Source organism: Ascaphus truei, chromosome 2 (genome assembly GCF_040206685.1).
Source record: "Ascaphus truei isolate aAscTru1 chromosome 2, aAscTru1.hap1, whole genome shotgun sequence".
NCBI lineage: Eukaryota > Metazoa > Chordata > Amphibia > Anura > Ascaphidae > Ascaphus > Ascaphus truei.
The window spans coordinates 101,573,973-101,587,354 of NC_134484.1; the positions used below are offsets into that span (position 1 = coordinate 101,573,973).

The 13,382-nt window shown below is 46.4% G+C and overlaps 1 protein-coding gene across 2 annotated transcripts in view; it reads right to left on the bottom strand.

Annotated features, from left to right (window-relative positions):
• Positions 1-9,665: 9,665 nt before the first annotated feature.
• ADHFE1 (alcohol dehydrogenase iron containing 1) overlaps positions 9,666-13,382 on the bottom strand; it is a 58,710-nt gene continuing 54,993 nt past the window's right edge. For both annotated transcript variants that reach the window (XM_075584009.1, XM_075584008.1), the window contains 2 exons: positions 12,623-12,780; positions 9,666-9,850 (listed from right to left, as the gene is read on the bottom strand). In XM_075584009.1, the coding sequence (XP_075440124.1) occupies positions 9,767-9,850; positions 12,623-12,780 (242 nt within the window). In that variant the 3' untranslated portion in view covers positions 9,666-9,766. The remainder of the gene's footprint in view (positions 9,851-12,622; positions 12,781-13,382) is intronic.

Below are 13,382 nucleotides of genomic sequence, written 5' to 3' on the forward strand. Positions count from 1 at the left end.
AAAATGTGCTTATGACTCCTAAACTTCAGTGGTAGTACAGAAACGTCGCTTGCACGGCTTAGTGAATCAGGCTTTATTTCTGAATGTATTTACTTGGTGCAATTTATTATACTTGTTTGCCTGTTTTCACTCATACAAAGCATTGGGCGTTACGTAAAATACAGTGGAGTATCTATGTGTGTAATAAGAATAATTCCATTAAAGTTCACTTGACGACTCATATTCATGAAATGCCAATAATGTAGAAGAGAAAAATAGAAATTGACAGAACCACTTAGGCCAGAGGTGTTCAACTCCAGTCTACAAGCCTCCCCTGCCCCCCCCCAACAGGTCAGGTTTTATGGATATCCCAGTTTCAGCACAGGTGGCTCAATCAGAGGCTCTGTGCTGAAGCAGGAACTGATTGAGCCATCTGTGCTGAAGCAGGGACTGGTTGAGCCACCTGTGCTGAAGCAGGGACTGATTGAGTCACCTGTGTTGAAGCAGGGACTGATTGAGACACCTGTGCCGAAGCAGGGACTGATTGAGCCACCTGTGCTGAATCAGGGACTGATTGAGTCACCTGTGCTGAATCAGGGACTGATTGAGTCACCTGTGCTGAAGCAGGGATAACCCTGAAAATCTGACCTGTTGGGGGGGTCTTCAGGACTGGAGTTGAGCACCCCTGACTTGGACTGCTGACTATTATGGGTGTTTAAATACCAGAGGGACGTGCAAAGTATTGCTATGCTTTTCAATGTGTGGCAGGTTCATCCGGCTCTAATGGGATTAAAAGAGACTGTTGATAACATGCACATGTGTAAATAAAAAAAAAACCTCTTAATAATTGTTTCTACAAACATTTTATAGCACAAACTCTTTTAGCATCACTCATTACTGCCAACTCAGGGGCGTGCAGGGCGCTCCTGGCTTTGACTGTTCTCTTTGCTATAACTGCTGTAAATGGGATGTCCAGTTAATAAGAGCGGCCTCACTGACCCATATCTATCATAACACAGGCAAGGATTTGGAAACAACAAGACAGCGGGAAAGCAATGTAAGATTTGCTGCTAAAAGTTGGTTTGGGCACGTGTAAACATTTCTACCACGTCAGCAACGAAAGGGCCAGCACTGCAATGAAGCGGTTAATAATGGCATCTCCAGTTTCAATCTTGTGGTTTAGGATGTCACCGAATCCTTATGGCAATAAGTGCTCTTATTATGCTGTGTGCAGAAGGTAGAGATAATTCTGTATGAAACATGATATAGTATAAAAATCCGCTCCATGTGTCTGGTAATTTTGCTGCTCCAATTGCTATGGCCTTGAGTGCTTTCTGTTCTCTGGCTGCTATTGAAGAGCGCATGGAGTATAATTACTATAAGCTCCAGGTATCACAGTGTTACCTGCCTGAATGTTGTGACACTGCTGCGTACTTTGCCGCCCTGCTTCTAAATCAATGCACTTTAAAATGATTATGATGTTACCTTAGTGAGCAAAAACCTGGTGCAATGATTTTCTGTTCACATGAGTTGCGTATGGTGCGCTATGTAATCAACATGTTAAGATAGGCGACTCAGCCACCCTCCAATTAAAAATGGTAAGAAATAGTTCATGCAGAATTAACTCGGTTTGTTATCCTTTGGGATGACTCCCTTTGTTACCAGTTTCCTCCCCTGTATTGCAGCTAATTATATGCACAAACTAAAAACTAACTCATTAGCGTAGGCGTAACCTCACGATATTGTAGCATAACATTTCAGTATCTTCCAGTAACGAGACATTATGCCAGTCTTGGTAATACTCCTATGCTGACCTCGAAATAGAGGTTTTCCTGGAGAGTGTATTTACAGTATTTGTATATAAGATGTTTTCCCAGGAAGTAATACATTGAGAGTTACTTATTGTTTTCAAGTATGTCCTGGGCAAAGTTATGATAACATTACATGGTTACATTAAATGAACGGGGTTATACATTATATAAACACAAAAATAGATAACATAACCTGGCGCATAAGTGTGTGGAAAAAATAGTCCCAAATGGTGCCGAGTAATGAAGTGATAGTTCTATAGTTACAACCTGGAGTGGCCGGTGAGCAACGAACTCAGTTCACAGTTTATGGGGCAAACAGATGGTTCTTCTCATATGATGGACTTGATCCTGCATGTTTAAAATATCAAGCAGAGAGCAAACATTGCGCAGTATATTTAGACAAACAATGATTATTCCAAATGTTAAGGTTTTATCTAAAATGCCTACTTACTAGAAGTGGCTAGATCACGTGCAGGGGAGAGAATCTGTTCTTTAAACTCTCTTGGCCCCGGAAGCCTCTTGGTGTAGCACGAACCCCTCGTGGTGTCCCTGGCCTCCGTGGGTGTTGAAGGGATGTTTCTGCAGCCCCTGTCTTTAGGAATCCTGTACCTCTTTCTCCGTTTGGGGAACAAGAAGAAGGACAGAGGATTGCGCAGCACAATAAAACTTTTAATGGCACCTGCCTAAAAACACAATTAAAATACTCACAAAAGGAGGTGAGTTTAAAAACAATACAGAAGTGCTCGGCCCAGCACACACACACAGCCGCCTCAGTCACTGATAGTCCGTCCCGGTACCGCGTGTACCTCGCGTGTATCCGGCGCTCTTGGGTGACGTCACTGTCTTCAGTAAGACTGGCGACCGGGATGACTGGGACACTGCTTCTTAGGCTCCTCCCTTTTATATGTTATGTTATACATTACATTTAAAGACCTTTCATGAACAGTTAAAGGTAATATATGTAGCGGGGTATCCCCTGGCTACTATTCTACCCAATGGGCTGTCAGTAAACCCTGGTATTAACAGGCTTCCCAGTAGTTGGTAAGGGGTTTCCCCTTCACCACTGCACTTGAGTGACAGCAAAGGGTGGCACATCCTGTTGTAGCTTTGACAACGGGGTGCCCGCCTTCTGGCTGTACTTAAGGGCAGAACCGCCCTAAATTTGGAGGTTGTTCCTACCCCTGAGGAAGGCAGGTCACACGTCGGGGAGCCTCAGATTGGGGCCTACCCATGTGCTCTTCCCTGCGGGATGGAGTGAGTGTGATTATACCTCTGCCTCCGCTAGGGAGGTGGGGAAGAGCTAGGACGGCTGCGGGTGCCCTTGGCCTGTAGTGACGGTCCAGGGACCATCTCCAGTGAGAGCTGATCTAAGGAGACTGTATCCGGCAGGCGACTGCTCCGTAGCTGTGTTACTGCAAAGTGTGTAGTAATAAACCGTTCCTGTTTGCAATATACCTCCGGCCTGGTGTGTGATCTAACTGAGGGGAGAGTACAAGTTTTACCGTGGGAGATCATCTCCGTACATCCCTGGAGCCTATGGCAGATGGAGGCGCTGCACTGCTAAGTATTATCTGGAGTATGGACCCCAGAAGCCTGTTCCTGTGTCCCAAAGTCATCGCGGATGACTCGGCCCTCTTGTTACCAGCAGGTATACAACACACACACACCTGTAATGGCCCCTATCTGTGATTGGGTGGTGGAAACACTGTTACATATATGTTATAGGCTTATGTAACAGTTACAGACCAGATTCATGTGAGACAGATTTAGTTTTGAAAGAACTTAGACTGGTGGTGGCTGTGAGAGTCTCAGGTAGATTGCTCCAGTTTTGGGGTGCACGGTAAGAGAAGGAGGAGCAGCCGGATTCTTTGTTGAACCTTGGGACCATGAATAGTCTTTTTGAGTCAGATCTCAGGTGATAAGTGTTGTGTGTGGTAGGGGTGGGGAGCTTGTTCAGATAGACAGGTAGCTTGCCAGAAAGTATTAGCAAGCAAGATAGAAAAAATGAAAATTGCGCCTAGACTCAAGTGATAGCCAATCTAGTTCTTTGAGCATTCACAGTGGTGAGTCTTGTAGTTACATTGTAGGATGTATTGAGTTGTAGAGGGTGTCTAGTTTGCTAAGATGAGTTTGAGGGGCTGTACCATATACTGTGCCCCCTTAGTCTATAATTGGCATTAGCATCTGCTGTGCGATGCGCTTTCTGATCAGATGTCTTAGCGAGGATTTGTTCCTGTAAAGTACACCAAGTTTGGCATAGGTTTTGGATGTCAGGGGATCAATGTGCAAGCCAAATTTTAAGTGGGAGTCAAAACATGTGCCCAGATATTTGAAACTAGTGACAGGGGCTAGAATGGTGTTAGAGTTAGTTCTGATCTGAAGCTCCATCATCGGTAGCTATAGAAATTTATCCTTGGTCCCAAATACCACTGTTACAGTATTTTTGTTTAAAAACAGTTTGTTTTGGGGAATCCAGTTTTCAAGTCTTGAAAAGAGTCTAGTTAGAGGAGAGTGAAATAACGCTATTTTATTTACATTATGCCTAACTGTGTATTCCAACCAACCAGGCACTGCACAAGCCCTATTTCGGTGTCTGGATAGGAGTAACTCCCACCTTACAGAGTGGTTGAGCCCTGAACAATGCATTCAGCAGAGGGAAGGTCTCATGACGGGGAGAAATAGAACTGCCCCGAAGAGAGCCAGGCAGGCTTTTACTTGCTTTTACTTACTTTTACTTCCCCAAGTGTTGTCAAGAGGGGTTTGGCCTAGTAGTGCCAAGACAGGTGGTACAATGAGCTGCGTATGGCAGCAATGCAGCAGTTGGTTCCTCTGTTGAGGGCAATGAAGATGAAGGTGGGTTGCAGATGTTATCTGTTGGTTCTGGTGCTGGAGCAGGTAGTGGACAATGGGCTGTGGAATGTGTTTCTGGTAAGAAGGTTTTGTTGTTCAGGGCATTGAGGGTTTTCTTTATCAACTGGAATCTGTAGAGGGAGGTTGTACCCTGCAGTGGGGCCAATGGGGTTGCCGTGTGTTGCCATATTCTGGGTTGGTCAGGAGGTAGTCCAGCTGTTGGCTAGTTGCCAGCATAGTGGACTTTGAGACCAGGTGGTCAGCCGTGGGGGGCAAGAGAGGTGGTTGTGGAAGAAGTTGCAGAATGCAGGGTCTGACGGGGCTACGGTTGTGAAAGGTGTATCCGGGACAAGATCTGCAACGGGCAAGGAAAGTCAGTACTGTAGTAGTGTAGCCACCACAATATCGAAGGTAAAGGGGAAGGATGGGGAGTCAAAATCAGCTGATGCTAGCTTTAGCTCCGCATATTTTTTTATTACTAGTCTTTTGGGTTTACATCTGCTCTGGCGGTGAAGGGGTGTATTTATGGTGGCAAGTACGTAGACATATTGAGGTTGTGTCCTGACTATAAAGAGCCGACAATCTCGGGAAAGAATGATGCAAAAGAAGAGGAGGAGGAGGAAAGGGAAAGAAGGCAGGCGCCAAAATCTGGCAGTCCGTAAGACAGTTGAGATGGAATGTGAAGCACATAGATCTGTGGATATCACTAATGATGCAGAAACCGTCTCCCTTCTAGTCAGGGGCCAGCAGTTTCCAAAACTCTGAGCGGTCGTCCAGTGCCAGGAAAGATAGCTGCTGGCAATTTAATGACGCCCAGTGTAAGTGGGCTTCCAGTTGCTGAATCAAGCACAAGTGCAGTTCATGTGGGGGGCAATCACTCTGCATCAAGATGGGTGTAAGAGGCAGGTGCAGACGTACACACAAGGAGACAGTTTGGGGGAAATTAAAACATGGCTTTATTTAGCTTGTCCTTTTAAACACTGTACAGAATACAAAAACAAAATAAACAAAGCAACAAACACTTATCCCCGTGTAAGGGCTAACTCACTCCCCAGTCCCTATCTGCAAGACTGTGAGGAAAAGCCCCAGCCTAGCACCCCAAAGTCTCAAGCAATACCTTAAAGCAGGTGGCCCTTCCGGTCAATGGTGTCCAGGTGTGTGCTCAAGACTCTCTCCTCATGTCAGTACAGTTGGGTGGTGAGGAGTCCTCATTCTCCTTTGTCAGCACAGTTGTGTGCTAAGGAGTTTCTCTTTTCCTGGGTCAGGGGGATGTTAAACAACCTTACATTTCTGGAACTGTTCTCGCTGGTGGTGGCACTGGAGCTTTGTGGTGTAGAATTGTCAGATAGCGAGGTGATATTAAGAATGGATAACATGGGGGCACGGGGGTGAGGAAGAGAGAGAATAGGGACAGGGGGTAAGGGAGAGAGTGAATGGGGAGGGAGGGAGAATGGGGAGGGTGATAGAGAGAATGGGGGAGGAAGGGGGAGGGAGATTAGGGGTGTGTGAAGGAGAGAGAATGGTGAGGAGAGATAGCTTGGGAGGTAGGGAGAGAAAATGGGGGAGGGAGGAGAGAATGAGAATGTTGGAGGGAGGGAGAGAATGGGAAGGTTGGGGGAGGGAGATAATAGGGAGGGTGGGGGGAGGGAGAGAGAATGGGGTAAGATTGTGAGGGATAGAGACTGGGGGAAGGGACAGTGGCAAGAGATAATGGGGGGTGAGGAAGAACAAATGGGGGGTTGGAGAGGGAATGGGAGGAGGGAGAGCGAATGGGGGGAGGGAGAGGGAATGGGGATGAGAGAGAATAGGGGGAGGGGTGTGAGAGGAGAGAATGGGGGTGGGAGGGAGAGAATGGGGAGGGGTATAAAGGAGAGAGAGAATGGGGAGAAGGGGTGTGAGGGAGAGAGAGAATGGAGAGATGGGGGATGAAGAGAGTGTGAGGATCGGGTGCAGGCTCCGCTCCAGAGTTTGATTCAGACTTGCTGCAGTTATATCTCATCAGCACCTGCTGTGTGCACACAGCACAGCAACGAATCAGGGCTCTGGTTTCACTTTCAGCTTCTGTCATGTAGCCGTTTAGCTATTGGCTGTTCATCCTTTATAAGCCCAGCATTTGCCTCTACAAATTGTCTGAGCATAACAGTTTGTTACTTGTAATGTTGTGCTGGTCGCAAGCACTCTGTTGTACCTTGTCCTGCCTTGCTTTGCTGTGTTTTGTTTTGCCTTGCAGTTTCACCTGAACTTTAACCACGGCCCTTTACCTACTATTCTACAGTCTCTTACCCTTGACCATCGCTTGGATACCTACTATGCTACCCTTGACCTCGGCTACGTGACCTCTACTACCCTCCAGTCGCCTACTCTCGACCACGGCGAGTATACCTACTACCCGACTTCTCCTACCCTGACCCAGCTACACGACTACGAACCTGTGCACCGGACGTGGCCTCTCGGCTTCTAGTCGGTGTTTAATAATCCCCACCGCTGCCTTGTGGTCCCGTGCTGTTTGTGGCGAGCACTCGTAACAGAGAGAGAATGGGGGGAGGAGGAAGAGAGAGAATTGGGAGGAGAGGAGAATGGAAGGGGGAGAGATAATTGGTGTGAGGGAAAGAATGGGGGAGGGAGAACAAAAAAGGGGGCGGGGGCGTCTGTGTGATCTGCATTTCTTCTACTACAAATCCTGTGAAAAGTTGAGTTACTAGGGAAGGGAAGCGAGCACATGGCTGAAGGTTTGCCTAGGGCACCCAATACCCTTGTAGTGGACCTGCATGAGGGTGGTGGCATCTGTGAATGGGACTGTGGCATCTTCACCGGGATTGGTAAGTCTCTTGCGGATCTTGGATTTTAAGTATAACATACAGTATGGTTTAAGGCCAAGCACGTTCCAGGAGTAGAAAACAGGGTAGCAGATGCCTTGTCTCACGTTCAGTTTGCGGTATCTTGGGAGCGCGTGCCGGAGTTGGATGTGGCAGGGGAGCCCTGTCCCTGAGTTTGTGGAGGCTGGCAGTGGAGGATTAATGGAGCTGGTGAGAGCTTCCGTGGCGCCTGGAACCTGGTCGGCTTATGAGAGGAACTCGGGTGAATGGAGAGAGTTTGTGGGAGGAGAACAATGTTGCTTCCTGCGAATGGTGGGAAAAATACTGGCCACTTGGAAAGGACAAGACAGAAAGTTCCGCAGTCAGTTTTCTGGGTAACATAATCGATACAGATGAGATGGTTTACCGTCTTCCTTCCAGGAAGCTGGAGGAGCTTAAGGTCTTGGAAAGGAGGTTTGTGGGCCTTAAGGCCGAGTTTATAGTGCCGGCGACGCGACCAATGCTGTCACCCACTGCCGTCGGCAATAGTTAAACTTTAGGTTTAAGCGGCGTCGCTGGCGACAAGGCCAGTGACGTCCCCAAGGAGGAGGGCAGCGCTCTGTGATTGGTTTAGAGACAGTCAACCGTGGTGACTGTCTCTAAAAAAAAAAAAATCACATTTCACTGGCTTCCAAATTTTGGGAAAGAGCAACGTCGCTCCATTGCCATCGCGCTTACTATAAGCGTATGCGACGGATTCAATGGATTTGTTTAGGAGTGCTGTCGCCAGGCACTATAAGCGCAGCCTAAGAATGCCATGTTGAGGCACTTTCAGTCACTCCTGGGCCATTTCAATTTTGCGTCTAGAATTCAATCAATGGGCAGATGATTTTTTTAATGTTTGGCATTTGCCATAAAGGGGGAAATCGCTGCATAATTTCATAAGGGTGTCGAGAGAGATTAGAGGTGATCTTTAAGACACTATAAGCTACAGCTATATAGATTCTGCCAAAACCACCTTTATTTTTTTCTACAGAAATTGCATTTACCTTCTAAGTTTTACCAATTTTATACATCGCTTATTTCAACATTGGAGAAATACTGATGTAAATTATATTCATTGGGATACTTGTTGAAGGCTGCACTTGAGAATATCAAAACAGCCAAGCAATGCAACCCTCCCCTCCCCCCCCACCACAAAAAAAAAAAAACCTTTGAAAGGCTGACTGTTTATCCAATATAACTTGCAATGTGGGTGAGATCTTTAAGGTACAAAAGGAAGATTAAGTATTTATGTAAATGATCTTTTCCCATTAGGAAACAGAATAGACTTACAAATTATGGACAGATGATTTACAGTAAGTTTATTTCATGTGCAGAAAATAGCTTCATTTTGAGGTCAGACCAAATATACCACCTATGTGGATACCTTTCTTCGGGTGTAAGCTTCCTGTTGCAAATGTTTCCTTGTCTCTGGTCACTTTTATGCCTGGTGTCTGCCTTTATCATCACCCTGTGCTTATACTGTATGACCCGTCATACACATATAACAAGATAAAGGCTAGGTCCCCGGTACCTGCTGCAGCGTGCGCTGCAGGTGCAAGAACCGCCCCCTCAATGGGACCGGGACCGCTACCTGCCTTGGCCGCCACGGTGCGTGACCAGTTTTCTCTGAAGACAGGAAATCTGTGTTCACGACTTGCGACGGAGCGCTGGCCATGCCCCTGGTGGTTCAGCCAATGAGGGCGAACCTGCTGGGTGTCTACTTTGCCGTGCCCCATGTCGCGCCCCCCCCGTCTTTCCCCCTGCAGCTCACCGCAGACCGGGGATCTGAGCTGCACGTGCCGCCAGCCTTGCAGGCGTGCGTGCAGCGCCGACACCGGGGCCTCAGCCTTACTGTCCCCAGCACTGTAGACGAACAAGCAAAAGTCTGCGGTGCTGGGGACAGTGTCTGCCACGATCGCGCTGCGGGGTCTCAAAACTTCTCAATGGGATCCCCTCCTGCGTTTATCCTTCAGTGCTGTGACCAGCTCAGTTGAAGAACCAAAGACCTTAGTCTTGCTACATCTGTTTTCACACCATAAAAAGCCAGTGAAGATAATTAATGAGGCTCCTTATCCATTTCAGCAGTGTTCCAAACCCAGGGCAAAGCAGAGGAATACTTTGAAAATGCTCTTTGCAGTGAAGTGGTTAAAACTGGCACTCTACAGACAAACATCTAAAACCACTAGCAGGAACAAACAATATTTATTTCAATTTTCATATATTATCATCATCTTGTGGTTATTTCTGCAGATCAGGCATCAATGTGTCCTCCTCCGCTGTTTTAGATCAGTAAAGTTTCATGGAAGCCTCAAACAAGCCTGACAGTTCTTCTGTGGAATGCGGTCGCGGTGACAGCTTGGTTACGCGCTCCTAAAACGGAAAGCAAAAGTGCAAGTTTGTAATTGCAAGATTTTGGTTCTACGTACAAAACATTTCAAAGGGATATTTTTCCTACAATATTTCTATTTTTTTTTTTTTTTTTTTTACAAATTGCCTTTATATTTCAGAGTTGTGTCAGAGAAAGGAAACAGCAGAAGGATATGTATCATGATAGATGCAATAACACAGAGGACGATACACTTATTCCATAAGACACCAGTCGGTGACGGAAGACATCTTACCGCCCATTTATTTGAATATGCCATAAAGTGTTTTCTGGCACCAGACCCCAGGTACCGAGTGTTTAGGGAAAAGCAAGAAACTACAAAGCAAAATAATGTTATAGCCATATTAGTTCAATCAAGTCTAAGGAAGGAAATGTATCAACACTTCTGTTTGCAAAAACCCTTTTAATGGACTAACAACATTTGATATTGACACGTTTTCGTGAGCTACCTGTCTCACTTGAGCAGGTCCAGATGAAGGGAGAAGTTTTGCTTCTGAAAGCCATGAAAAGGTATAGATAGAAGTGTTAATACCTACCCTTCTACATATTGTAATTATGAAAGTGTTAGTTACACTATATTGCTGGGATACATATTTTTTTTAACATATGTCATTATTTTAAGTTGGATAATAAATTAAGTTTTCGTAGTTAACAGCTCAGGAAACTTTCTCCCTTCAAAAACATCAGGTTTCTTTGGCCGCAGGAATGTAAACAGCTTGCCCGTCCAGCGCTGCAGACAAACAAGCAAAAGTCTACGGCGATGGGGACCGTACCTGCTGCGATTGCGCTGTGGTGGGGGGTGAGGGGTTCATGCTTCTCAATGGGACACCTGCAGCATTAATCTTTCGGTGTCGCGACCATCGCAGTCACATGACCGCGAGTGGCCACGGCACCGAAGACGTCAAGTCTTGGTACATCTGTAAACCGGTCCAGTATTTTCACCCTAGCAAATTGGCTACAGGGATGCAAAGAAAATGAATGTGCTAAAATAATCTCTCAGCATCCATTTCATGGCAATAGCTTCCATTTTGAGAGCTTGATATACAGTCCCTCAACTATATTACAGCAAACTTTAGCACGGAAATAACATTTACTTTTAAACAAGGCTTCTTGCATGTTTAACAACCGTAGATAGTCTATGACAAATAACCGCGACTGCTGCAAAAAAATGGCGAAATAGCCACGAATAATTTTTGGTGATATGCATATGTAACAGGTTTTCCCCCCCCACCCATTCGCATATAGTGTGTGTGTGCGGGGAACCTAATGTTACCTGGTGTGGTGCATTATACCTGTCAGGCTCACAGGAGGCCTGAGCCTCTGCTAGTGAGAGCCTGGGGTGAATCTCTGGAACGTTCTCTTCGGTCAGCGCCTCCACCTATGTAGGATTCTATAGGAATGTAGAATGGCCCTAGCATAGGAACACACCCAGAAACCACATAGACCAGGGTTATGGCTAAAAGGTTTACTGAACGAGCAAATAACACAATAACATCACATCATATTGTATAGCAACACAACACAGAGTATCATACTTTAACAGTGCAACATCATCAGTATGCACAACGATATATATGCCACCCTCTGCCACTAGCGAGCAGCTATAACCTTGCCCCTAACTGGGCTATAACCTCCTTACACAGTATTCCCAAAGTCCTTGTACCCAAAGTCCCACAACCCCACCCACGTGTGGGACAGCGCTGCCCACTAAGATGAAGTGTATAGGTGGTGCACTTGGTGACTTGGATAATACCTGCCCAGTGCTCCTGCTACCGGGTGCGCAGATGACCTTTACTTGGAATCCCTTGCTCCAGGAGATGATCCAAGATCCCTCCGTCTCAACGGTGGGTGGCTCCCGCATGGAGTGATCCACCTTTATAATGTCTCTTATCCTTGCTAACGCAGAGGATGTTATACCTTCACGCAATTCACCTTCACAGCAAATCACCTTCACAGCAATTGCCAGGATAGTCACGGTTCCTGGCTGGACCCTCACTTGTCTAGGTTCTACAGGACCCTGTCCCTAGTCTAAGGGGAGTCCCTGTAGAAACCACAAGCTGAGGTGAGTAGGGCCTAGCTGGGGGCTAAGGGGAGACTTCTGGCCTAGTGCAGGAGGCTACTTTCCTCCTTGCACAAACACACCCTCCCCTCTCTGTGTCCCAGCTCCTAACTGACAATCCCTGTCTTCACACAACATTGTTGCAACTTGGCAGCATGAGAATCTATCAGCCTTATTGGCTGTCAGGCTGCCTGTGACCAGGGTGAAAGTGCAGTTCCCAGAGGCTGCTGGGAACTGTAGTCCTTGATGGCTCTCTTTAACATTGGGGCCTCGTGCGCACTGTGTAATGGCCGCCACCGCTGCTAACTGCGCATGTGCGAACTGGGGGATGTCCCTGACTATGGAGCGCCTCTTCTCACTCCCTGTAATGGCTGCTGTATCGCATCTGGGGCTATACTGCGAGTGTGTGAGCTTCCGCGTATGCGCAAACGCACACAAGATGGCGGCACCCTGTAGCTGATGTCGCTGGAAGCCCCCGGTGACGCGATCACCCCTGCAACTGCCCTCACGCTGTCGCAGCTAAGAGAGAGAGAACCGAATGTCTGGGGAGCCAGAGGGGACCTGGCTACACATATACTATGTAATCAGGCACCAGCCCACTTTTCCTGCCACACAGCCGGCAACACAGTGCAGCCTAATCTGGCCACATAAAGATTGAGTGAAAGAAAGAAAAGAGTAATATATTTTCATATCTTACCTGAGGCAACGTTCCTTTCACCAAGGCAGGAATATCTGCTGTAGTATATCCAATAGCCGCCAAACCATCATCAACATTCAGGTCAAATAAGAATTTCCGTAATGTGTCTGCCAAGATAAGCCCAGCATCTTTGATTTTGGCAGGGCGGATGTCAGCTCCTAAATGAGCACATAAAGCTTTGATTGTAGGCTAGAGAGGTGAGGAGGAAGCCTGTTATGGATTTAATTTAGTCATAATACAGTCTGAATGCCTAACAGCGGCCTCTCTTTTGCTGAAAGGAAGTTTGAATCTTCTCTTTCCAGATTTAAAAAAAAATAAGGTATTATGATGAGTAAACGGTCATGAATATATCAGACAGAATTACGTTAAATAAAACACATGTAGAAGACTGCTTCCTTTTAGGAAACTGAGATGTATTACCTTTCAGAAGATGTATTTAGCATATTGTTGACAGACTCAATTCTTTAATGCTAAGAACACAAGAGGCTCTTATATGTCAGTGAATGCAAAAAGCTTACATAGACTTTAGCAGCAAAATTGAGTGTCTGCTGCTATCTAGTGGCAAAGCAATGCATAGGATGTCAGATAAAGGTGATTAAAGCAGGCGAAGGGAAGACCAAACTCTCTAGGATAGATAGTTCAAAGCAAACAAAATGGTGCTTTGGTGCCAATCTATATTTCTCTCTTGCATCATATGTACAGAAGGAGATTTGTGCCAGGAGTCACTCCATAGAAGGAGAGTAGGCAGAGAAAGACGTAT